Genomic DNA, 24,519 nt, shown 5'->3' on the forward strand with positions numbered 1-24,519 from the left:
ACCTGGGGTTCTTTAACGTGCACTGGTGGTGGCGGGGTATTGTGTTCCTATGTGCAAGGCACTCCATTCTCGGTCCACGTAGGAGCCGCCTTGGATGTCACAGCAAGGAGTCACAGCAGCACGGATGGCACCCTGCCACCCTCCTAATATATCTCCCAGAAAACCCATTGTAGTTATCGCTGTAAAATGAAGAAAGCTTGCTTTTAACTATAGAGTAACCATAGGTCGATTGCGAATAACGTGCTCACTTTCATAAGGTACGCCTATGACACTCCAACCGAGGTTACGTCGGAATCTGCTGCTTCCGCGTGAAAGAGGCGCCGGCGCTTCATTTTCTTTCTATTTGCCCAGATTTTTTGCTGCATCGTGATTTACCGGAAGCTTGCGCCTGGTTTCGTCAAAGCTAACTGCATTCTGCGATAGATGCTTTCAGCAGGCTTGAGTCGGACTCCAATACTCAATGATAACTTCGTTATGCAAATTCTGTGAGCGCACAAAATCTACAGTTAGCGTGTTTGGATTCTCAAAACGTGGCTCTCACGGCATGTTTCACAACTGCAGGTAAGCGCCACAGAACTGTGTGGCGAGGAGCCGCTGTGCCGGCTGGTGGAACGCGCCGCCTGCTCTATGATTTTGCCGGGGCCGCGCCGACTGCGGGTCTCGTTGCTGGATGCGGACACGCCGTTCGACGAGGTGGTCAGCATGCTCGCGCATTGCTTCACGACCAAGAACCGATTGGACCTGACCGTGCACAACACCGAGGACGAACACGTGCGCTTCCTGCTACAAATGAAGCCGCAGCTGCTCAAGGATGCAGCCACGCGACTGATCCACGACGAAGCGGGCCGGCTACTCGCGGGGGCTCTCTGCTACGACTTCGGCACCGAAATGACGGTCAGCGCGCTTGAGACCGTTCCTGCGCGTAGCCTGACTACGGAGTGTTATTATGACAGTGGTATGCGCAAAAACAAAACGGATTAGCGTTACATCGCTTAGAATGTAAATTTATACATCCAATACCCCCCAAAACTGTAAATATGGAGGTACTCTGATATGCGAAACCGCGCCCTCTCCAGAGGTATACAGCGTGCGCCACTATGCGGATGGTGGTGGTGAAAATTTTTATTGAAGAAATCACAGTGCAGGCCCAAAAGAGCCCTTTACATGAGTGGAGTGGAAGCAATCCAGGTGGTGGAAACCGCCAGTCATCATCGCGCTGTCCTCGCGGGCATAGTTTTTACATTGGTCAGACGTTTAGGGAGGTGATCATTTTTGGCGTGCATACGGATGCATGTGTACTTGGCCTTTACTACGTCGCGGATTGTCTGCTGTAGTTATCTAGCTGCTACGTCTTTTTTTATACCAGTAGAAGTTCCTTGAAACTCGCGATAGATAGTACCGTGGTAGTAGAAGGAGTGTTTTTCATTACTTGCTTGTTCACAGTAGCGGTAACGGTAATCACCAATGTTAATCAAGGACCTGAAGCTTCAGGAGTAGAAAACTGAACTCGGAGACTCTATTTCAAAGCATTACCTTGTCCAATTGATGTTTTTTTTTTATCTTTACGTCGAGTACTTTACGCACCATCATTTCTAATAACAAATGTTTCCATTTTTCTTCGTGCCAGTGATATGAATCAGCGTTTCTTCCAATACAACTTCGTTGTTAACCATAGTTAAAACAGGAAGTTTGCATTTCCAGGGCATGCGTGGAAAAATGTGCAGCTCTGTTTCTCACTCAGTCGCCTTGATGTTTTCAGGCTCCCGATAATATGGCGGAGTCGTTCCTCGTGATCTCCGAGATAAACGAATCGATGGAGCGACCCCTGCGCGCGCTCATCAACACCCGGGGGCAGCGCCTACTGCTCTGGTTCATGGTAGGCACCAGCACCGATGACCGCAACGACAACATCGCGCTCGTCGCGCTGCTGCTCGCCAACACGCTGCATGACGCCAAGGCGCTGCGCTATGACGGTGTCGTCAGCGTCAACTCGCACGTGGTCACCAACGTGAGTCCAGAAATGTTCCCGCCACTGACTGCAAACTCGCCGCGATGGCTCAATGGATAAGACGCTTGGATACTGACCCGGAGCACCCGTGTTCGAACTCGACTGCGGCGGCAGGGTTTCAATGGAGGCGAAACGCAAATGCGTCGCGTGCTGTGCGATGTCAGTGCACGTTAAAGATCCCCAGGCGATCAAAATTATACCGGAGCCCAGCAATAATGTACCTCTTTATTTTTGCATTCGTTCAACCCACCTGCCATCTATTCCATTACAAGGCGGTTAATGTTTCGACCGAGAAAGTGTGACAGATATTGCGCCTTTACTTTCCTGTAAACTGACCTACATTTTGAGCTGTTGAGACTGTAGGGAAGAAAAGAAAGTGCGCGGACCTGTCAACTTTTTTATTTTATATACTTGCTCTACAGTTGAGCCACCACCGCCTATATATGACCGATGTATTGCGCGGACAGAGGAGAATTGAGAAGAAGAAAGAAATAACAAGAAAGAAAGGAAGAAAGAAACGCGCGTTGCAACAGCTGTTGTCCGCCACCGAACGAAGCGGCGGCGAGGTGGCGAGTACAATGGCGCAATAGATACGCCGGAGGGCAAGGAGCCCCCGCCGCAAAGGGCAAAGACTCCTGGTTCCCAGCTCGCAGAGGGCCGGCAGCAGCCATCCACCTCTGACCGCTTCTGAACGCTCAAATGCTGCTGTCGGGCCTCCGGAGGCTGGGAACCAGGAGCCTTCGCTCTTTGCGGCGGAGGTCTCACTGTGCAATCTTTCTCTTCGCTCTGCGCTCTTCGCGAGCGTGTGCCTCCTCGGGGCGAAGAAACCGAAGTTCTGCCATTGAGGCGCTGGCCCTACCTAGTTCGCTGCCACTCTGTGGTCCTCGGTGACTTTCGTTGAGACTTTACTCTGTGGCAATATCATTCACATGATATGGAATTGCAAAGAACAACTATATAAAACTCGAGCACTCAGTCAAACAGAGTGAGGCGGAGGTGACCCACACGGGTCCCTCTAAGCAGTGCAAGCTGCTCACCAGGACAGGGGCAGCCCAAGCCATTGGATATCTCTGTTGACCCTCCGAGCGAATTTCGCCATGTGCCGCCGAATAACCTTGAGGAGAAGCGATACCACGTGATTTGCCACAGCTGCTGTCACTGCCACCGCTGCTCCGACCTTTAAAAAAAGAGGATCACAGTCCTCGTTGCAGCGGCATACTTCGGTTATATGGTGAGAGATGGAAGAAGGGGGAGAATGCTCTGGTCAGTCTATGCTGAAGAGTTCTTCGCGGGCCACGCGTCGAAAGTGGCAAGCTGAGTCTGACCATTCTGCGGATTTCAGGCAGGATTTTAATGGGTTAAAGTGGAGGCGAGATACAGCTCGCGCCAAGCGGTAGGCTGAAACGGGTGAAGAACGGCCATAACCGTGGTATAACACAGCTTTCGCTTACATAACCGGACATTGCCTAGCTAAACCGCAGTCATTTTTATTCACACCGACTCTGACTATTATGAGCCACGAGCACGAGCGAAGAACGCGAGTAGCCGTAGACTGGCCAGCAGAGGAAGTACTCAGCCGGAGTTAGCCTCCTCCGCTGCCCGGGTCCCTTTCCGTTTTAATGCCTGATCTTCAGAGGCCCTATGTCTAAATACTGTTCATCGCCAGAGGCCGCCGAAAAGCGATGAGAAATTAAGCAGAAATAAGCATGCAGACAAGATTCAAACTCTCAACATTTGGGCTGGGGACAGTGCACGGGTCCTACTACGCAACCACGGCTTTTTAATGCTCTTCTCCAGAAATAGTAGGCAGGTTTCACGGCCGCGAGCCGCGCACTGACCAGTCGTCAGGTAGACCGACGTCACGAGACCATATAGCATGGTCGCAGGCAAAGAACCCAGCGCATAAACGAAATGAAGTAGCAAAAGGTAAGGTTGCCTACTTGTGTGAATGCGAAAACGTTGTATCCCAGGTGGTCGAAATTACTCCATAGCCCTCCACTATACGGCTCCCCTTTCTATCTTTCCACTTTCATTCCCACCTTCCTGCCTTCCCTTACGGCACGGTTCAGGTGTCCACAGAGCAAGTGTGACAGATACTACGTCTTTCCCTTCCTGTGAACCAACCAATTGTACTGTCGCGGGCGAAATGTTTTCGAGTGAGGTTTTCGACAGTACTGAAATTCTTTCTGATATTACTGTGTTCGGTGTGCGTGTTTGCGTCTTGCGGAAAGCGATCGCTTTGCGAGAGCAGAAGGCTGCTTTTCCCTGCAGACAACGCCATTATGCGGTAGCTCACGAAGGTGACAAGTCCGACACGGAGCCCGTAGCAGTCTCATGCTCACTTCTATTCTCGATTGCGGGAGATGCAATACTTTTGTTTCCCCGGCCACCCAGAGGAAATACACGGTGAACTCGTCTACGGAAATTAACGAATGAAGCTTCTTTATTGAAACTGAAGGAGTGGTTACTCTCGTTCGCTGTTTGGGGAATTAAAGAATTAGGAGAGATGGGGGCACAGCTTCTAAGTATTTCTCGGTTCTGATAATAATAATAAGAAACTGGTTTATAGGAAAGGAAAAGCGCAGTATCTGTCACATTTTCTCCATGAACACCTGATCTGTGCTGTAATAGATGGGAGAAAGGTGGGAGCCAAAACGGAAAAAAGAGCTCAACCGCCGCAGGAGTAGGATTAAGAGCGTTAGTTCGAGTTTTATAAAATTTAATCCAAAGTCCTCAATTCCGGTACCAACGTGTACATCACGAAACAGTGATTCATTTCGTGTCACCAGCACTTATGACCACTGGTTCTCATGGCTTCGAGAAGGTCATCTGTGCGAATCCCTTGCATATGTTAGAATTCAGCTCGAGAAACAATTCTGTGCGGCATATGGTGCCGATTTGTTTGACACCTATCAGAATCCTGTATCTCAAACGGATGGACCAGAATTTTGCCATCAATAGTGATTTAAGTGGCGATAGACATTCAATCCCAGGTGAAGTAATGCAGTGAATTATGACGTCACACATTGTGGACCAGGGCCCGCATTCCGAATTTGCGCCATTATCGAAGTGATATCTCACGTGACCTCGAGTCATATGACTGGTCGAAACGCCGGAACCAAGTGTTGCCACTACGGAAACGGAAGAGATGGCAACATAATGTTCCGGCGTTTCCACCAATCAGATGACTCGAGGTCATGTGAGAGAGCGACACTTTCGACAATGACGCAAACTTGGAATACGGGCCCAGATGGTAGTATTCATTGTGTGAGTGGTCACGCGGTAGCTAAACATTATTCGCGATATTGTAGATATGATCACGTACATACCTTAGCCACCAGCTTGAATTTGAGAGCGACGGAGAAACGTCCCATTGTTAGCAGTAAGAGCTAACGCTCTTAAAACAGTCGCATTGGAAGGCCCCGGAGTAATTTCGACCACCTGACATCACACAGCACACGGACACCTCTCCCCTTCGCCTCCATCGAAACGTAGTCGGCGGTCGGCTGCGGCCCGTTGGGCCTGAACGTCACAGTCCTCTCTAGTTGGGTCGGTGGGGGATAGTCCTCTCTGATGGGGGATAGAGAGATTGAATGGCCAGGCCCACAACATGGAGTGGATGTCCGAAACCAGTGTCCCACAGTGAGGGCAGCTTCCAGAGAAAGCAGGGTCAAAATGTTTTAAAGCCGCCAGGCACAGTAATGTATATAGAAGCGGAGTAAGAGCCGCTCATCCGCAGATACGAATTACAGGAGGTAACGCACGAGCTGACTCTGAAGGGTCAGCCCTCATAAGCACTAGGTGGAGGTCCCTATTTCCGGACCCCAGTGGCGTCTGCCGCCGCCCGGAATCGCTCGACTATGGACGCGTTGGGCCTCCAGGGCAGTGCAGCCGAGCAGGGTCGCCTCCCGGTCCTCTCGGGTAGGGTCGGGGTGAGTGGGAAGTGCAGGATTGGATGGCCGGGCCCACACCATGATATAGATGTCCGAAAACAGTGCCCTATAGTGAGGGCAGCTGGCGGAGAAAGCAGGGCCAAAATGTTTTAGAGCTGCTGGGCACGGCAATTTGGATTGGCATACAGGCGGAAGAAGAGCCACTCATCCGCCTTTGAAAGACCGTTACATGGGCGGGGCTAAAGGCTGTGGCCAGATTGCTAGTAATTGACAATATCAGATTAGAACCACCGTCCTGGTCGGAGGGGAGGTAGAGGAAACTTTCCGGAGAGAGAGCGTGCGGGCGGCAGTGTTGGTAGTCTCGTTTTCAGCCAGCTCCTGGTGAGCATGCTCCTGCAGGAGCCCAATAATATATCGGTGAGCGGAGTAGCCCAATGTAGGATCTATTTTAGAATTCGATAGGCTAGATAAAGGGTCCAGCCCTATTTGACGTTCCGACAGGCCCCTCGCGAGCCGGAAATTGTATTTTGAGGGGGAGTGGCAGTAGCCAATTCTATGGCGACCTCCTGTGTACTAGTTATGTTGCGGCCCTGAAGATAAGACCATTGACTGTTTCCGCCTTGTGGATGACTGCGGCCGTATGGCATCCCTCGTGGTGTGAGAAGGAGGCGTAACGCCGCGTTTGCAACTATCGTGACAGGGCTTCCGCCCGCCCCAGGCGCATGGTCTTTGCGCGTAATTTTGACGAAAACAGAGCGTACGCGGAGGGCGCATCGTCACGCGGCGCTGGAATGCGTACCCGTTCTTCCACAAATCTGGTGTGAGGTGTGGAGCCGGACAAGAAGGCCAGCACACTACTGTGTCTGCAATTTGATTGATTGGTAAACTTTATTGGGAAAAATTGGGGGGTTAGAAAAGAAATGGTCGGCAGTCCTTGGCCTAGGAGTCCGTTGGCCTCAGCAGCGGCTCTGGCTCGCTGCACCAGCATGAGCTGCTGAGCGTCCGAGTCTGCTAGAACGTCCAATTTGCGTCTGCGACAAACGTGTATATTAAGGCGAAAGCTCATACTGTCGGCGTTCGTTCGGTCACAGTATAAGTGTCAATCATCCTGACAGCCAGGCCGGGCACGTGAGCAAAGGACCGGCTGGTGGTTGCTCTTGGCCCTTCGGGGCTGGGACTTGACTACTGGGACTGGTCGGTCACTGCCCGTTGCGGTCCTGTCACCATATTTTTATCTGTTGTAGGCCGTCATTGCACCCGCTACCGTTTCGGTGGTGGACGACGCGTGTCTTTCTCCCCTCTTTTTTTTCTTTCTTCTCTATTTTCTCTTCTGTCCACACGAGGCAGCGGAGGGGGCTCAGCTACAGTCAGTAGCAGGCCCGTGCATTTTCTTTTCTTCCTTCAGTGGCAACAATGTGAGAAACGTATCAGCTCTTGTCTATCGTGACCCCAGCGCGGTTGCATGGAGACCGCCGCCGCTAGTCAGTGGTAGATAGTGACCGATGATAGTGATAATATGTGACTGTGACTATCCCCTGGTAATGTCATGAGCGGATGTGACGTCATCGTGACGTCACATCTGGCCATGCTTAATAACCGGGACTGATGTCATATCCGGTCAAGTCGTCACGATTGGTCATGACGTCACCAGGCGATTCTAGCATATAGACTCCGCCCGGTGTCCGATCCAGGAGTCCGTGCGGCGCCTTTCATTTGGCGCTTCCTCGAACGCCGCAGCAAACAGCATACAGACGCAGTACAGTAGGCATCAGCAGCGTTTCAAATTGGTTCGCAGGAAAGAAAAGGCGCTGTATCTCACAATTATCCGCGGAAATTTGTTTATAGGAAGGGAAAGGCGCGGTAACTGTCTCACTTGTTTTTCTGGGGACACCGCAACCGCGCCGTAAGGGAAGGGAGGAAGGTGGGAGTGAAAGTGGAAAGAGGAGCCGTGGAGGGCTACGGTGTAATTTCGACCACCTGGGGATCTTTAACGTGCGCTGACATCGCACAGCACACGGACGCCTCTTCGTTTCGCCTCCATCGAAACGCAGCCGCCGAGGTCGGGTTCGAACCTTATTCGCGGAGGCCCTAACCGAGCCATAAGGAAAAAAAAAGGAAGGTAGGAGCGGAAGAAGAGGTGGCGTAGTGTAGGGCTATGCAATAAAGGTTTTCACCTCATCGCATTTTAGTGGTCCAAAGTGCCCCTAGAATTTTTTATTTGTGTGGTTCCCAGCGGCATGACACGCTAGTTGGAGGTGTTCACCGATATCGAGGACCCGCTTATTTTTGCGTAGGTATTACCTCGAGGGCATCAACTTGCTTCCGCAGATGTAGATAGGAAATTTGGTTTTATTTGGAGTTTAATGTCCTAAAGCGAATCAAGGCTATGAGAGACGCCGTAGTGGAAGGCCCGGAAATGTTGACCACCTGGAGTTCTCTTTAAGGTCCACTGACATCGCACAACACACGGGTGCCTAGCTTTTTCGCTTCCACTGAAAAGCGGCCGCCGAGGCCGGGATTCGATCCCGTGTAGATATGAAATCAAATACAGGATTACATACAAGGCAAGCCGCAATACGATTCCCGGCTGTGGCGGCCGCTTTTAGATGGATGCGAAAAGCAAGGCGTCCATGTGTTGTGCGATTTTAGCGTACGAATTAAAGAACGCCAGGTGGTAGAAATTTCCGGAGCCCTCCACTACGGCGTCTCATGACCTGTTAAACCCCACAAACCAAACCAAATAATAATTGGTTAACGGGAAATTAAGGAAAGGCGCACTGTCTGTCACAATTGTTCTGTGGGCACCTGAACCGCGCTATAAGGGAAGGAAGACGGGAGTGAAAGTGGAAATAAAGGGAAGCGCGGGTGAAGGGTGTATGTTCCTGACATCGCGGGTGAAGGGTGGCTGTTCCTGGCCCCACGGGGCTGAGACTGGTAGGTCAACGCCGCAAATGCGGCGGGGACTAGCCTGCCACCAAATTTTATGCGAAGCATATTAACGTAGGTTTCGGGCCTTCGCGCGACGCCCGGCGGTGGCCACCATTGACCTTGAAGTGGGGTCACGTGACATGACGTCACGTGATGACGTCACTCCGGCTGCAGATGGGGCCTCATATCGCGCCGTCGGTCGCCTCCCGGCGGTGGCCACCATTGACTTTGAAGTGAGATCACACAATGTGACGTCAGGTGATGACGTCACATCGGCTGCAGATGGGCCCTCATATCGCGCCGTCGGACGTCGCCCGGCGGAGGCCTCCACGCTTCGGTTCGCGCCCTCGCGCGCGACGCGGAGGCGGCGCCACCATCGCTGCATCACGTGATATGTGACGTCACGCCAGGGATGAAGCGGCGCGCGCCCGCCGTCGCGTCAGTCTCTGTGCCCGCAACCGCGCCAGCATCTTTGCGCCGGGCGTGTATGCGTAAGTGATGTGCAAACCAAGTCATGCATTTACGGACCATAAGAGTGTGTTCGTCGGGCTGCAAAGAATAAAGTACGACGATTAACCTAAAACCACGTCTCCGTTACTTAGCCCCATCCACACTGAGGCAGCTGCTTAACATGCTTCGCATCCACTGGGCTTAACCTTGATAAGCGTCCATTTTTTTTATCTGTCGTAGGACGTCATTGCGCCCGCCACCGTTTGGGTGGCGGCTGTTGCAGCATGCGTCTTTCTCTCCCTTTTTTTTCTTTACTTTCTCTTTTGTCCGCACGAGGCAGCGGTGCACCTGCCACTGCTTCAGTGGTGGACGACGGCTGTTGCGGCCCGCGTCTTTCACTCCCTCTTCTCTTTCCTTCCTTCTCTTTTCTTCTGTCCGCGCGAGGCAGCGGAGGTGGCTCAGCTACGGAGCCAGTAGCAGGCCCGTGCATTTTCTTTTCCTTCATCCTACAGCCACAACAGGTGGCTCAGCTACAGAGCCAGTAGCAGGCCCATGCATTTTCTTTTCCTTCTTCCTACAGCCACAACACAATACTGACATCGCACAGCACACGGACGCCTCCGCCTCCATCGAAACGCAGCCACCAGCAAACGGGTTCGAACCAGCGCCTCCTATTAATTCGAACCCGGGTACCCCAGTGCAGTATTCGGGTATTTTAACCACTGCGCCATTGAGTTTAAATGGTATACGATTTGGACTGCTTGGAAGCTAACATTTTTCGTGAGAATTGAAATGATGAGCATGACAGGCTTTTTATGGAATTGCAAGTCAAACATGGGACAAATGTATTCAGCTCAATATTTTATCCACTGAACATGCTCTTGTTCATGCTTACATACCTTTGCTGGATCCTCTTGCTGCAGCCAGTGACAATTGTCTGAATTTATTTTATTTATTCATTCCTGCAGTGATTGTGGAAATGATGCGAACAATTTAACAGTGATCCTGCTCACTTATCTAGATGCCTAGGTTCACACTTTCTAGAAAGAAACATGATAGTCCACTTCAATGAAATTGCCTTCTATTTACACTTTCCAATTGCAATCATACTAAGAATTCGATGTCCCCATTTTTATTTAGACTTGGTACCCGAATAAAAAATGCACATTCCAAGTGAAAGTCTTTTGTAGTAAGGCACAAAGACCAAATGAAAGTAGGGCTTCAATTGGAACTGGGTTTTGAGACTCCATTTGGGATTTGTAAATACAAATCTCAATTGCAAAGTCAAATGGAATATGAAAGATTGTCCATTTGGAACTGAAACTCCAGAAAGCATGCTCAACTTAGAAATCAATTTCGAATTTAAACGATGCCAATAGGTATTCGAGCGGCCAATGGGTGCGACTATTTGAAATTCGAAAATCTATTTGGATTTCCTTTTCCAGTTGGTTTCATTAGACCACTTGGAAGATTAAACTGATCCAATTCGTTGCAATGAACCAAATAGAAAAGTGAAATGTTTCCTATCTACCGTCAAAGGATATGTGGAGATATTTAACCTGGACTGACATGCACAGCTCACGGACACATTTTGAGTTTTGACCATTCCCCTAGCCCTACCTGCCATGGTGGCTCAGTCAAGAAGCTCTGCTACTGAGGTGCAAGTAACAGGGCTCGAACCTGGTTAGAAGTCAAAACACAAAATGCATCTGTGAACTGTGTGATGTCAGTGCAAAATAAAGGTTTCTATGCTATGGGGATTCCTCTTGAAATAACGCGTCAAAAGGGGCTAGACCCTGCAGTCGCCTTCTAGCCCTGGCGTGCCAGCCCTAACAGACAGAGCTGTGACCCCCGAAACGCGGTGCGAGAAGTCGCCACTGCGGTGGGTTCGGACCAGAGGGGACAAACACCGAGTTACGTACTCACTGCAAGACATGCTTAACGCACAAATGCAACCGCCGTAGCGAACAAACGACCCGTTCGCATAAGGGGGTGAAATAAAACCACCGAATGGGGAAGCACACGCAAGGAGGTAAGAGGATTCTGCTCACCTGGCGTGGCTTCGCGCTCACGGCCGGCTGCGGTAAGTGCGTACGGTGACCGGGCGACGAAGGTAACGGTGGCGGTCTTCCAGATGGAAAACAGAGCCGCGCGTGTGCGCGATCAACCGCCGAAAAAAACCGCAAGGCGCACTCGTGTCGGACTGGAGAGGTCACCGGTTACGACGGGAGGAAAAAGGGAAACCCGCGGCAGTGTCGCTGCGGGAGACAGGGAGGCAACAGGGTGGCCGGTGTGCCCTTCTCCTTAGCAACGCGCATAAACTCGCGTGATAATTATGCGCGGCCGTTATAATAAGACAGGGGTTCATGTACCTCACAGTGCGGACGAAATTCTGCAGTCCTCCACAAGCACCTTCTTTCCCTCCCCTCGTACTGCAGTTCAGGTGTCCATTAAGTCTTGACATACTGCAAAGCACATGGGCTCTTCCTGCATTTCACCTCTATCGCAATGCTGTCGCGATTGAACCGGGTACTCCAGCTCAGTAGTGGAGCATCCTGAAAACCGAGCTGCCATGTCTTTAGGACGCTCCGTGCAGCAAAGTAGTTGAATACAGGGACCATGCTCTAGAGAGGCACTACCCCGAAAAATTTGCAAACCTGTGCCCGCACAGTGCAAATGTGGGGACTGAATACTTCACACTTCATATTAGAACTTCAAGCCAGAACGACCTTGATTTGCTGAAGCCACTTATGCCTGTCTGCACAGGGGTTATAAACAGAACAAGGAAGGGCATGTTAGCAGTGTTACTTTAGGTGTACACTAAAATACACCATTTAGTGACTTCTGCGAAAGCGAAAATGTTAAGCTTGGGCTTAACACAGTACCGCAACATCCCCTTCTACCTTTTAATGCGAAAGCAGTCATACACTCACCACCACCGGCCAAGAATCTTGTCAAACCTTGCTTGCGCCATCACTTTGACTGGCTAAGCTGTTGAGGTCACAACCACGTGGCCTCGTCCAAGTAATTCAAGCTCGGTATAGCGACTCTAACGCACAAATCTCTCCAACAGGTTTTTCAAGTTCGCTAGCTAACAGAGTGACAGAACCTATTACTGAACATGACTTTTTGCAGTGCTGTAGTACTTTCACAGTTCAGAGAGCTTCCTGGTGGGTGCTTTTGCTCATTATAACCAGTTTTGAGTAGGGCTGAAGTTAGGTATTTTACGCGGCTGCTCCAAGATGGCGCCACAGGTAGGGTTAAACCTGTTGCCTCCACAATCAAGTGCTCCGTTGCTCCGAAGTTGATTGCAGAGACCACAGTTAAGCCTCCATCATTAGAAGTGGCAGCTCCCAGATTGTGCCACATGTACAGCTGAGACTGCATCGCACTAGGCCCATAGCCATAGAAGGTTTGTATCGAGTAACAATTTCATAAAAAATGGCAATTACACTGAGTTAAAACAAGAGGAAGAAGCCTGTGCTTTTATTATAATAGGTTTAACAGACAACCGCTGTCACTTCTTTCTACTATGCCAGCAATATTTTGTTTGACCCAGTACAAGCCTTTTCTTTCTCTATCGTTTGTTTGCCCAGATTAGCATTTTGTGCTGGGTGGTTTCCTAACGGAAAACTAAGCTACATAAGCGTAACAGGTAAAATTTATGACGCGCCCTCGGCTCAAGGCGCTAATCCTGCATGCTCTATGCAGGTGATCACACAGCGTTGGTTCGACTTCAATGTGTTTGAAGAAGCAAAAGTTGCAGACTTCGAGTACTGCGGCCGGCGTCCATTTGCTGCTGTCCGGCCCGGTACGCTGATAACATCGGTGTGCAGGTTCCTGGACCCTCTACCCTAGCTCACCAACATGTGTTCCTTCAGTGCCAGAACAGGAAAAGCCTTTAAGAAGATTGTGATAACTGTGACCACTTGGCTCAAGACTGCACAGCACATGCTGATAACTTGCTACACGACTGTTGAAGAACGGACTTGCTTAACTCATTGACTGAAATTCACACTGTGGAACTTGAACTTCATGTTCAAATGAATAATCTCGTGCAATAAAGCATAAAGCTTTAGTTGTTTTTCATGTTTCTACTCATCACTTTCAGAAATGCATTAACCATGTGAATACTGTCTGTGAAATACTGTTTCATTTGCACTGGTAATGAGGCTTCCAGCACTCGCTCGAAAACAAAAAGCAGTGAAGATTGTTTTAACTATAGTGAGAGAAGAGAGTTTGTGAGGTACGCACAAGTTCATTATGAATATGTGCAGCAAGCTGCTCACTTCAACCTGTTTTTAACTCTTTCGAGACTGCCCCATTGGCCATAGAGTAAAAATGCATTACAACTTTGCGCGCGCGGCCAAACTCAAATTTATGTGTGCTGGAACACGTATCACCATCTAGAAGTGTAATACAGTCGAACCCGGCTATATCGAACCAGGATATATCGAATTTTGGTTATATCGAACTCACGGAATATCCCCTTGAAAATCCCATGTAAAAGTATAGGAAAGCCGCGTGATATATCGAACTCAATTTCGCCGGTCGTTCGATATATCGAACTCCACAATACGCACTGGAAAGTGTGCCTTCCCCAAAGACGATCTCATCACTCTTGGCCGTTTACTGCGTGACGTTTTCAAGCCACGCGCGGAAGGAATGAGAGGGGACAGTTCTGGGCAGCGCCGCGCCCATTCGCCAAAGGCGCGCTCATCTGCAGTTATCGTTTCCCGCGCGCCAACACCTGACGTTTGCAAGCCACGTGCGTGGGTGTGCCCATTCTTTTGCCGAGCTCTCTCCTTCAGCACGCGCTACGCATGCGCCAAGCCAGCTCAGCCCGTTTTCAGACAGACGTGGGACGCTTTCTCCAGCGTGTGTTGCGAACCCTCTGCGCGCGGCGGCTGACGTGGCTATGGCGCCTGCGGACGTTAAGAAGCGGCAGCTTTTTTTTTTTTTTTTTTTTTTTTTTTTTGCGAGAGTCATCCTTTCTTATCGTTGTGCTGTACGCGCGACGTAGCGTAAGATATGGCGGCTGCGGACGTTAAGAAGCGGCAGGCTTTTTTTTTTTCTTTTTTGGCGGGAGCCGTATATCTTTGCATGTATGAATCAAGGGAAGCACGCCGTCAGCTGCTGCGATCATGACGCCCGCCCCAAGCGCGGCGTGATAAATCGAACCAGACTTGTACAATCAAGCCATCACGGGCACTCTGCCAAATTCGCTCCCCGCCACGGGAGGAGCTATAAAAAGATAAAGGCGCCCTGACGTTATCGCTGCGCAACATCTTGGCACGCTGCCAAGAAATGAGCTGTGGATGAGATGACCGAAACGGAGTGACGCGCGCCATTGGCATGCAAGCGAAAACGCTCGCGATTTTCTGCCGCAGCGACACAGAAACCTTGTTTTGAGCTGCCGCGGTGGCTCGAGCGGCGAGCGGGAGGCAGTTCCAACAAGTTGGAAGTATTTCGCTCTGTCGCTGCAGCTCGTTGCTGAGATCGCTCAATCGCTTGCATGTGAGCGAGCTGGCTTAAAACATTTTTTTTTTTCAAATTCTCGGGCGCAAAAGCGGAGAGAGGGTTCATTATGCGAGTGGGTTTATTACGCAGCAAATACGGTATCGTTTTTTCGTATCGTAAATGCCGTCACAAGCCAATTTCTGTATATCGAATTATCGATATAGACTTCTTCGCGATCCCCTTCGAGTTCGATATATCCGGGTTCGACTGTATAACAACTTTGCTTTCACCTTTGGCCTAGTTAGCTTTTTTTCTCAGCAAGCAGACACACGTGACAGATTCTGAACTGGGGCGCGGCAGTGGTTAAGGTAGCGAAAAGACGCAGAGCTCATGTCAGGTCATGCACAGAAACCGGCATCAATCATGACATTCGGTTGCTTTGGCCCTGGACATTTTTTATACCAGTATTCAAGAGAGAGAAGACTAGTTTGGAAACGCCAACCTGAGCTCACACTGATACAGGTTTCAGTTTCAGCTCGCTATGAAGGAGGGTTATTTATAAAAAATTTATATTTGAGACCTTTCTCTATTTAAAGCATTTGGTTTAGGTGTCTCAATTATTTTTCTGTAAAAGCCCACTTATGCATCTGCTGTTCGATATACGTTATAACAAGATTGCATAAAATGAATTTACTAAAAAATATTTTCTAGCAACTATCCAAGCTGTCTGCAGTCCCAAAAAAGTTAACACCAAACAAAGAAACACACTGATAGGAATCCAAAATTTCCACAACTAAGAAAAGAGGTAATTTAGAACAATCTCTACATTCTGGAGTTGTTTTAGTGTAGTCCCCTACTTCTATATTTAGGCATTGTTAACCTTTACTTTCTATTTTTCAGAAATTTAGGATTTGAGATATATAAAAGTTTTCCGTAGAAATTTAAGGCATTTATCTGTTTCTGTCCAGACGCCCATTTATTAAGCTGCATTTTCATATATGTTGTACGAAGACTGTCAAAATTTCATTTTTTAAAAAATAATTTCTAATACCTAGGGGAATTGCCTGTCTTTTCTGCAGTACCCTTTCCAAAAGGGTTAATTTCCTTGCTTAAGATGAAACCTGGATGTGAGTGTACCGTACAAACCCTCATAACAACACGAAGAGTACTATAAATCTGGGATAGCAAACAACGGGAAAAAAGTTTTTATCCGCGTATAATGCAAGTGAAGAAAGCTCACCAAAAGTATTTATTTGCGCTATATTTTGCAGTCACCCCATGAGGCATATGCGCTCTGTGCTTACGTGTCCAATGCCACCCCGCAACAGGCATTGATTACAGTCGCCGACCGATTTTTCGGATCCCCGATTTTCCGGACCTCCCTGATTATTCCAGACTCTGCCGTGGCATCATCAAGCGCTCTGCCGAGTCAATGTATAACACCGACTAAAATTTCGGACGTAGGAAACTTTTCTTGCTCGATACTCTGGACTTTTTCTCTCTATCGCAGATCAAAAGCTACAAAAAATTGCCACAACATCACTTCCATTATGTTTTCCTGCAACCTCAAACCCGCATTCATGCATCCCGCATACCCACTATAGTCTCAATATCAGGCACCGTTAGCTGTGCAGAGTTAAAAGACCATTACTCCCTGAAATCGGGCTACTGCGCCGCATGAGCCCCTGCTCCGCGGTTCCGCGATGGAGCTCCAACCCATGGTGGACAGGCCAGTAAGTGTGAGCGTGCTTTTATCATGTGACCATACACCACAGCTTGCGTGTAGCTGCAAGCGAGAGAGCCAGCGGCATGGGCGGCGGAGTCGCGGCGGCACGAGTCCACTTGCAGAAGGCGATGCGTGAGCACGAAAAAAACATTGCGCACCTCTCCAGTGCCTCGAAACGTGCCCACTTTCAACTGACATCAGATACTGGCTTTTAATCCTTTTGCAATGCACCGGATGTCCCAACTAAACACGGCATCCAATAGAGCTTTGTGTTCCAACACACATTCCAACTAGAAGATTTGTTCCACTTCCAGACTGTTGCTGGAGCTCGTAAGACAGTGCCGCATTTTTTTTTTAATGCGTGCAGCAGACGGCTCTCACTGCTCCCGGGGAGATAGCCAGCATGGTCACCACCATCAATTCTTTCTTTCTTTTTTTTTTTCATGTGGGACAAAAAAACAAGAACGGCACTTACGTAGAGTCATGTGGGAGCACCGAGGCTCCGCCCGAACTGGTTTGTCAGTGACCAGCACCTCTATGAGCATCGCGCCGCTCTGACCGTTGTGCGGTTTCCCTGCAGAAGCAGATTGAGCAATTTTTGAAGCCGCTTAGTAAATAAAATGGTGATTTTAGTGTGAATTCATTTTTTTCAAATGCCTGGTTTTCCGGACGTTTTTTCGGCATCTTGAGAGTTAAAAAAATTGGTCGCCAACAGTAGTGCCACTATGTACCATCATGTGCCGGTGCTGGTTTGCTCCCCCTTCTTGCACCGACATATGCCTATAGCTCGCATTCGCCTCAATGAAGAAGCTACACACAGTCCTCCGTACATAAACCAGTAGGCTGTGTCCAGCCCGAGCATGAGATACAGTGTAAGAGCTGCCAAATGACAAGCACTGAGTTCACGCTGTTTCTCATTTAGCATCAAGCGCAGGCACGAGGCGCGTGCGCCAAGGAAGTTTTCTCGGATTCGGCGCTTTTGCAATCGTCATCTGATGTATCGTCTGCAAGAGTCCTTTACTAGAGATCTCTTTCAGTAGAAACGCTTCTTCAGTGCCTCTAAACGTGTTCGGTGTCCTGCATTTCTTGAAAGCACGATCGACGTGCTCCTCGGAAATGCCGCTCAAGTGTCTGTGATCCCGCAGTAAGGCATGGTCAGCACAACTGAAGAGGCATGCCAAAGACCTGTGCAAAATATTGAGTGCTGCTTTTACGGTCCCAACACTGTGAGGGGTGCACTCGACCTGTTTCCAATCGCTTGTGCATCACAAGCACAGTGGTCATAAGGTCAGCGTGGTGAAACCGAAACCATCGAAACATCGACAGATGCCACCGCCAGGTTGCGCCTCCTCTCACTGGAAGCCTGATGCTGATAGTGCCTAATAATGAAGAGACTGCAAGTGCGAATGCAGGCTGAAATTTGTTCGGACCTGCAAATAATATGAGGTGGAAATTTTTCACAAAATAGAGGAAAAAGAATTCATATTATATGCAGGTTTCTACAGTACTTCCTGCACTCCCCCACTTTTCACTTGTTTAATATGATTGGGGTACTTGTGACTGAGGAAACTCGCTGAATGCTGAGAGAATTGGCTGTGTGATGTGCACAGCATACAGTTACTCTACTGTAAGAAGTGCAGTAAAGATAATGCTATGCATTGCACTTTGCTTCATATGCTTAGCTTTGTTTTTTCAGCAAATTTTTGTGCCGACAATTGAAGCCCCACAGGATACCAGTGCACTGTCCTTTTCTAAGCTTGCAGGCTATATTACATCTGCTTCTAAATTGTGGAAAGAGGCCTCATAGCACCCCTAAAGCTCCAAAGCTCTGAAGTGGAGAAAAGGGGCTTTTCCTTCACTAACATATTTTGTCAACGCAACTTAAGCTTTTTTTGTTTGCATGGAGCCAAATGCATTGCAGCTCCTATGCCGCACGCACCAGAACGATTAAACTGGAGAACATCCTAACTTCAAGTTTGAATCATGCGCTCATCACCAAAAAAGTTTGGAGCGCTGCAGATGCTAAGCCAGCCGTATTTCAGGGCCTAAAAACAAATTCCATAGCCTGAGAACTGGACCGTACGCTCCGATATATACCAACATTGATGATGGTGACCCAATGACACAAAGGCAGTCTGGCCGCATAGTGCCATGGCTATGGTATTTGGCCTGCTTGAAGAAAATGGGTCACAGCACAGTAGTCCAGAAAACCTGCCGAAAACTAGGCCAGGGGAAAGCTTGAACTTACTGTATAACTGCTGGGTAGCTGGTGGTAGTGAAAATCAAAACTTGGGCCTTCCACATATGGAAGGCATTGTTACCACTGCCATCTCACAAACAATACTCCGACCACAAGGTACAGAAATTGCACGTAAGCATGGTGAAAAAAACAGGTTTACTTTGTGCCTTTAAAACTGCATAAATAAATTACATGTCAAGATATTTAAAACTGTCACTCACTCACGCTTGCAAATGAAATGCTCAACAATCCTCAGGCACCACAACCTGCTCTGTCAGTGTTAGCACCCAAATTAGATAAAATGCAGCTGCACACGCAAGCAAAACATTGGCACTAGGCTTTTGCAACAGCAGCGGACACACCGCGCCAGCCGAGTTCTGCAGACATGCATCACAGGTGTCCTGGACTGTTCCACTGCAGGACCCGGGGACCCCGCTGTTGGAACAGTGGCTCACGCTGAGGGGTACGGCACCCTTCTGATCTGCTATCTCCGTTTGAACGTGGGGAGTCTGGAAACAGCACTGTGCGTGAGGCATGCCTCAAGTTCGTAGCTGATGGACTTTGCCACCTGCGAAAAGAAGGGTTGTTAAATGTCAGTCCTTGGGCACAGGACAAACAGTCACACAGCTACAGTTAAACCTCAATGTAACAATCTTAAGCATTGATTGCACTTGCAACCATCACCGAATGCCATCAGTTACTAACGGGCAACGCATGGCTCATCAAAGAGATGATGCCCATCAAAGTGCTCATCAAAGAGGTGAGAACTTATACAAAAATAAATAAATAAATAAATAAATAAATAATGTCATCATATGCTGAGCCGACTGAGTTGCATTCGTTTCAAGGTGACTGGGGCTGTTTTTTAGTAAATTAGCCATTCAGAGACATTTTTTTCATTTTAATATATCTGGCAAGGGTTTCGAGACCCTGGCTTTAGTGCAGAGGTAACACATACTCAGGCACTGGCATAGCCAGCTCACCTGGACGTAGCTTCTGTCGGAAAAGAACGGACAAGTTGCATCCACTGATGCACACAAGGATAAACCAGTGGGTCCAAGGCACCTGGCTCCAATAAATGCGGCTCAATGGCTTTCAATGCGTCCAAGTCCACTTTACTCGGTTGTGACCTGCACCACAGAAGAAAAATAGAGCAGAGCCATGTGCACCCTACCGTGTTGCATCACTCCTCTCGCACTCTTCATGATGCCACAGAGTTCACTAACGTTTCTGCTTGTTCACGTTCCAAGGACACCAGCACACGGCTTTATCATGTGTCCGGGAACCAAAGACTGACTAGATTCTCTCAAACGACACGTGCAACTGCTTCTAGATTGTTTGAGACTGCCGCAGTTGCTTCCGGCGCCTTATCTCCTCCTCAGCAATAAACTGAATGCAGCTGAGAACAAGAGTGATTCAGTACTTTGCCGATTGCCAAGCATTTTTGTTGCTGTCACCACTGCCGAGTTCAGGTCACTGTGGGCGCAAGTAAACCCAGTAAAGAGTCTGCCTAAGTCACACCACAGTTTTCTTGCCTGCTGACCCCAGGATTGTCAAAACCATGTGTTAATAATATTAATGCAAAAGCATTATATGGTTCGATGGCAATGAAACCTGGCCATTGCCAAGAAAAAAAGGTGTCACAGCCACATGACCTTGCGAAGAAATTACAAATACTCCCCAATGCTCACACTAGGTATGAAGTCTTGAATGGAATGAAAGTGATTAAAAATAGCTGCCTCAAATGATTCATGCTTATAAAGTAATTGATCTTGCTCGAAGAAAAATTTGTCGCTATAGGCGAGATTCAAACCTACGACACTTGGGCTGTGAGCCTGACATGCTGCTAACTAGGTCACGCAATGCACGCTTGTACGGCTTGGGAACAAGCTGGGGTTTACTATATTAACCATACTTATTCTCGTAATGAACCCACTTTTTTTTCTTTTTCAAGAAAAATTGACACCAGTCTGAGGGGCAGGTTCATTACGTGAGAAAAAAAAGCTTTTTTTTTTTTTCAGCACCATCCATCCTTCCGACCGTCAATTAATAAAGGCATGCGGTCAGCCATAATCTTCACACCGGCTTTTAGCATCGTTCCCTTCAAAAAGGTGTTTGCTGCTACCACACATTTCGACAATTTTGTGGTGATGGATGGCGCTCGCCCCAATAATGGCGTGATAAAATGAGTGTATTGAAACCCAGGCTCGCGCAACCACACGTGCCGAGCAAGCTGCCGCTGGCGCTCCTGTCAAGAGTGCTAGCACTCTCCATGGTATATTGAAGAAGGCCACTGCCTTTTGCTCCCGGCTTCTCTTTCATGTTACACCAACAAAGCAAAACTGCAAAACGTGCCCTAAACAGCTGACGGTGTAGACCAAAGGAAAGCTGCAACAAGTGCCTTCACTCACCCCTGTATGAAGAACATTGGCCCCTCATCTGGTGTGTGCGCCTGTGAAGACGAGCCACTTGAGGAGCAGGGGCTGGTGGGAGGGGTAAAGAACACTTCTTCCTCTTCCTCCTCCACAGGCTGTGCTTTGCTGCAAAACATGCATTCCTAGAGGCTGAACCAGACCACGCAGAGAAGACCACCTGCCTGGCATCAACGTACGCTAACAAAACAATTAAGACCTGCCACAGAAGTTACCAAAGGAAGTCAACAGAAGAAGAGTGCTGCAACAGGCTCGGCGGTACGTGCCCATGCAATAAATCTTTTTATAACAACACAATTTCATATGTACACAATACACAACAGAAGCCAATAAGGGCCATTGGAGGGAATATGCTGGAAAGAAAGTTATGCAAGATGCACCAGCAAAACAAGGCATGTGAAAAGGTTTAGTTCAAATATATATAAAGCAGGTGCAAAGGTGGTGTAGAGGTAAAACATCTGTCTCACGTGCAAGAGGACCCTGGTTCAAATTCCGGTGCTGCGCAATTCCCCACCGGATTAAAAAACATAAAGAAATATCTGCGCGGCGATGGAATTGCATGAACAGGTTTGAGGTACGACCTATTCGGTGAACAGCTCCGGAAACGCACTTCCTCACCAGAACAGGATTTGGCCACCCTGTAGTATTCGGCCAACAACCTCCTATGAATACACTTACAAACCCCCAACCCTCAGTCCCCAGCGGCTGCAAAGCAACTGACCACGACGGCGGTCAAACCTGCAACGCCGCAAAGGGTGCTAAGAATTTCTGGCTCCAGACAGGCCGCCACTGGAAACTGACCTTGGCAGCATTTAAAGCTAGAACCTTAGCTGGTGAGGCTAGTTTCGCAGTACTGTCACTGGAATTAGAGTAGAGGGTATGAAATGGGATATAATAGGGCTTAGTGAGGTTACGAGGCCAAAAGAGGCATATACTATATTGAAGGGCGGACATATATTGTGTTATCGAGGCTTACCGGAGAGGCAAGAGCTAGGGGTAGAGTTCCTTGTCAATAAGGATATAGCTGGTAATATACAGGAACTCTATGGCCCTTAATGAGAGGGAGGCAGGCATCACTGTTAAGCTTAATAAGCAGTATAAACCGAAGGTTGTACAGGTCCACGCGCCTACGTGTTGTCATAATGATCAGGCAGTCGAAAGCTTCTACAAAGATCTATAAGTGGCAATGGGGGAAAGTAAAGACTAGTAGTACTTCACTAATGGGTGACCTCAAGGCCAAGGTAAGGAAAAAGCAGGCTGGAGACCAGGCAGTGGGTGACTATAGCATTGGCTCTAGGAATAGCAGGGAGAAATTATTAGTTGACTTTGCAGACTGCAATAATGTAAGAATCATGAATACCTTCTTAAGCAAATGGAAGAACTGGAAGTGGACATGGAAAAGCCCTAATGGGGAGACTAAAAATGAAACTGACTTCATACTGTGTTCTAACCCCGACATTATGCAGGATGTAGAAGTAATCGGAAAGGTTCGATGCAGTGACCACAAGATGGTAAGGTCTTGAATTAATCTTGGTTTGAAGAGGGAACAGAACAGTTTAAGAAAGAAGTCCCTCAACGAATCAGCAGTGAGGGGGAGGGCAGAAGAATTCAGGATTTCGCTATAGAATAGATACTTGGCTTTAACAGAGAATGATGGCCTTAGTGTAGAAGCAATGAACAATAATTTCAGAGATATCGTTACTGAGTGCATCGTAGAAGTAGGCAGTAGGGTAGTTAGACAGGATACCGGTAAACTATTTAAAAAGACGAAACATTTGATTAAAAAACACCAAAATCCAAAAGCTTCCAACCTAACAGACAGGATAGAACTGGCAGAGATATCGAAGCTAATCAATAGGTGCGAGGTGGCCGACATAAGGAAGTATAACATGGGGAAAATTGAGCATGCTCTAAAGAACAGGGGCAGCCTAAAAGCGGTGAAGAGAAAGTTGGGCATAGGCAAAAATCAGATGTATGCGCTAAGGGACAAGACGGGCAATGTCATCACGAATATGGACAGGATAGTCAAAGTAGCCGAGTAGTTCTATACTGATCTAACAGTAGCCGAAGCAGTCAGGGCAATAATGAGATAGGCAGTAGTGCAAAGCAGTCAGGCGTACCGCCAGTGACGAAGGACGAGGTTAAGAAAGATTTTGAAACCATGAAAGGGGGAAAGCAGCTGGGGAGGATCAGGTAACTACAGATTTGTTGAACGATGGGGGCCGGGGGGTATGAGAGTATAAAATGCCTCTGTGGCAATGAATAACGACATGTGCTGGCAGTAAGTGTCGTTCTCCGAAGCGAATGGCAACATGGCCACTCTCTCAGTGACAGTAAAAACTGTCAGATAGTAGAAACGAGCATTAACTAATTATTGCATTTCACTCCTCATACATTAAATTATAAATCCTTGAAATCTGAGCTCATTGGGTGCGATAGATAGTTCTAAAATTAATTTTTATTATTATTATTGGAATCAGTTTTCTGCTCTGGCAACCATTGGCCGCTGACATCACAACGAGATATCATCCCCATGTCGTCTACTATTCCTGGTGTCGGCTGCACTCTTGCATCCATGCCGTGGATGGTAATCACTGAGTTTCTTTTTTTTTTTTTTCTTCAACAAAAATATTTTATTCACACATTCTCTTTTCTTTGAGAAGAGTTCACTATAATATGTGACCTTAGTGATCCTCAGACTTGTTTTGGCTTCGGCTAAAGATTGCCGAGGAGGCCGAAATTGACGGGCTCATTCTGCATAATTTAGGCATACAATCGCAAGTATATTATTCTTACATTATGAGAGCTTGTTTTAGCAACAAGCGCTCCCGCATATAAAAAGGCACTTGCCCAACATTTCCTGCCACCGTGTACATGCACCGCAAAAGTGGGGAGGAGTTAGCATTATGCTCCTGATTGCTGAGCTCTTTCGGTCTAAAAACTAAGAGTAAATTTCATACAAGCATGCCTTGACGCGAGAGCATACCTTGCGACATTAGAGGAGCAGACAGAACTTTTGAACGAAGCAGTACCTCTTGACTTGCTGTTATATGCGTGTGTTAGACTTTCGGCTGGTAAAGCATTTTTGCAAAACTATGTTCAGTCTGGCCATGGCCAGCGCACGAAAGCATGTGCCGCCATCGCCGCTTCAGTCCCATCATTGCAAAACCCAACCCGATTCGACTGCTCTTCACTGCATGCCCACACCAAACAATAGCCTCCCTGTCGTCACCATCTTCGTCTCGCCTCCCCCGCAACCGCGCGCGCGACTGCGACCGACTATTGAACCTCACCTTGCATTTTTATGGTGCTTGTCCAGCAAATGATTCGTGTGTGCTTCAACGTAAGCATACACCATTTAATATGTAGTGTGCAAATCCTAA

General features: G+C 48.3%; 2 protein-coding genes across 3 annotated transcripts in view; one reads left to right on the forward strand and one right to left on the reverse strand.

Moving 5' to 3' along the window:
- Window positions 1-13,332, forward strand: part of LOC146190893 (uncharacterized) — a 42,062-nt gene extending 28,730 nt beyond the window's left edge. Inside the window, exons 7-9 of the mRNA XM_084601279.1 lie at window positions 562-894; window positions 1,760-2,008; window positions 12,991-13,332. Coding sequence (XP_084457405.1) covers window positions 562-894; window positions 1,760-2,008; window positions 12,991-13,137 — 729 coding nt within the window. The 3' untranslated portion in view covers window positions 13,138-13,332. The remainder of the gene's footprint in view (window positions 1-561; window positions 895-1,759; window positions 2,009-12,990) is intronic.
- A 5,509-nt stretch (window positions 13,333-18,841) lies between these two features.
- Ankle2 (ankyrin repeat and LEM domain-containing protein 2) overlaps window positions 18,842-24,519 on the reverse strand; it is a 44,520-nt gene continuing 38,842 nt past the window's right edge. For both annotated transcript variants that reach the window (XM_084601278.1, XM_084601277.1), the window contains exons 14-16: window positions 21,116-21,244; window positions 19,688-19,834; window positions 18,842-19,272 (exon numbers count right to left, since the gene is read on the reverse strand). In XM_084601278.1, coding sequence (XP_084457404.1) covers window positions 19,095-19,272; window positions 19,688-19,834; window positions 21,116-21,244 — 454 coding nt within the window. In that variant the 3' untranslated portion in view covers window positions 18,842-19,094. The remainder of the gene's footprint in view (window positions 19,273-19,687; window positions 19,835-21,115; window positions 21,245-24,519) is intronic.

The sequence above is a fragment of the Amblyomma maculatum genome, chromosome 4 (assembly GCF_055883805.1).
Source record: "Amblyomma maculatum isolate TAMU_Amacu chromosome 4, ASM5588380v1, whole genome shotgun sequence".
Classification (NCBI taxonomy): Eukaryota; Metazoa; Arthropoda; class Arachnida; order Ixodida; family Ixodidae; genus Amblyomma; species Amblyomma maculatum.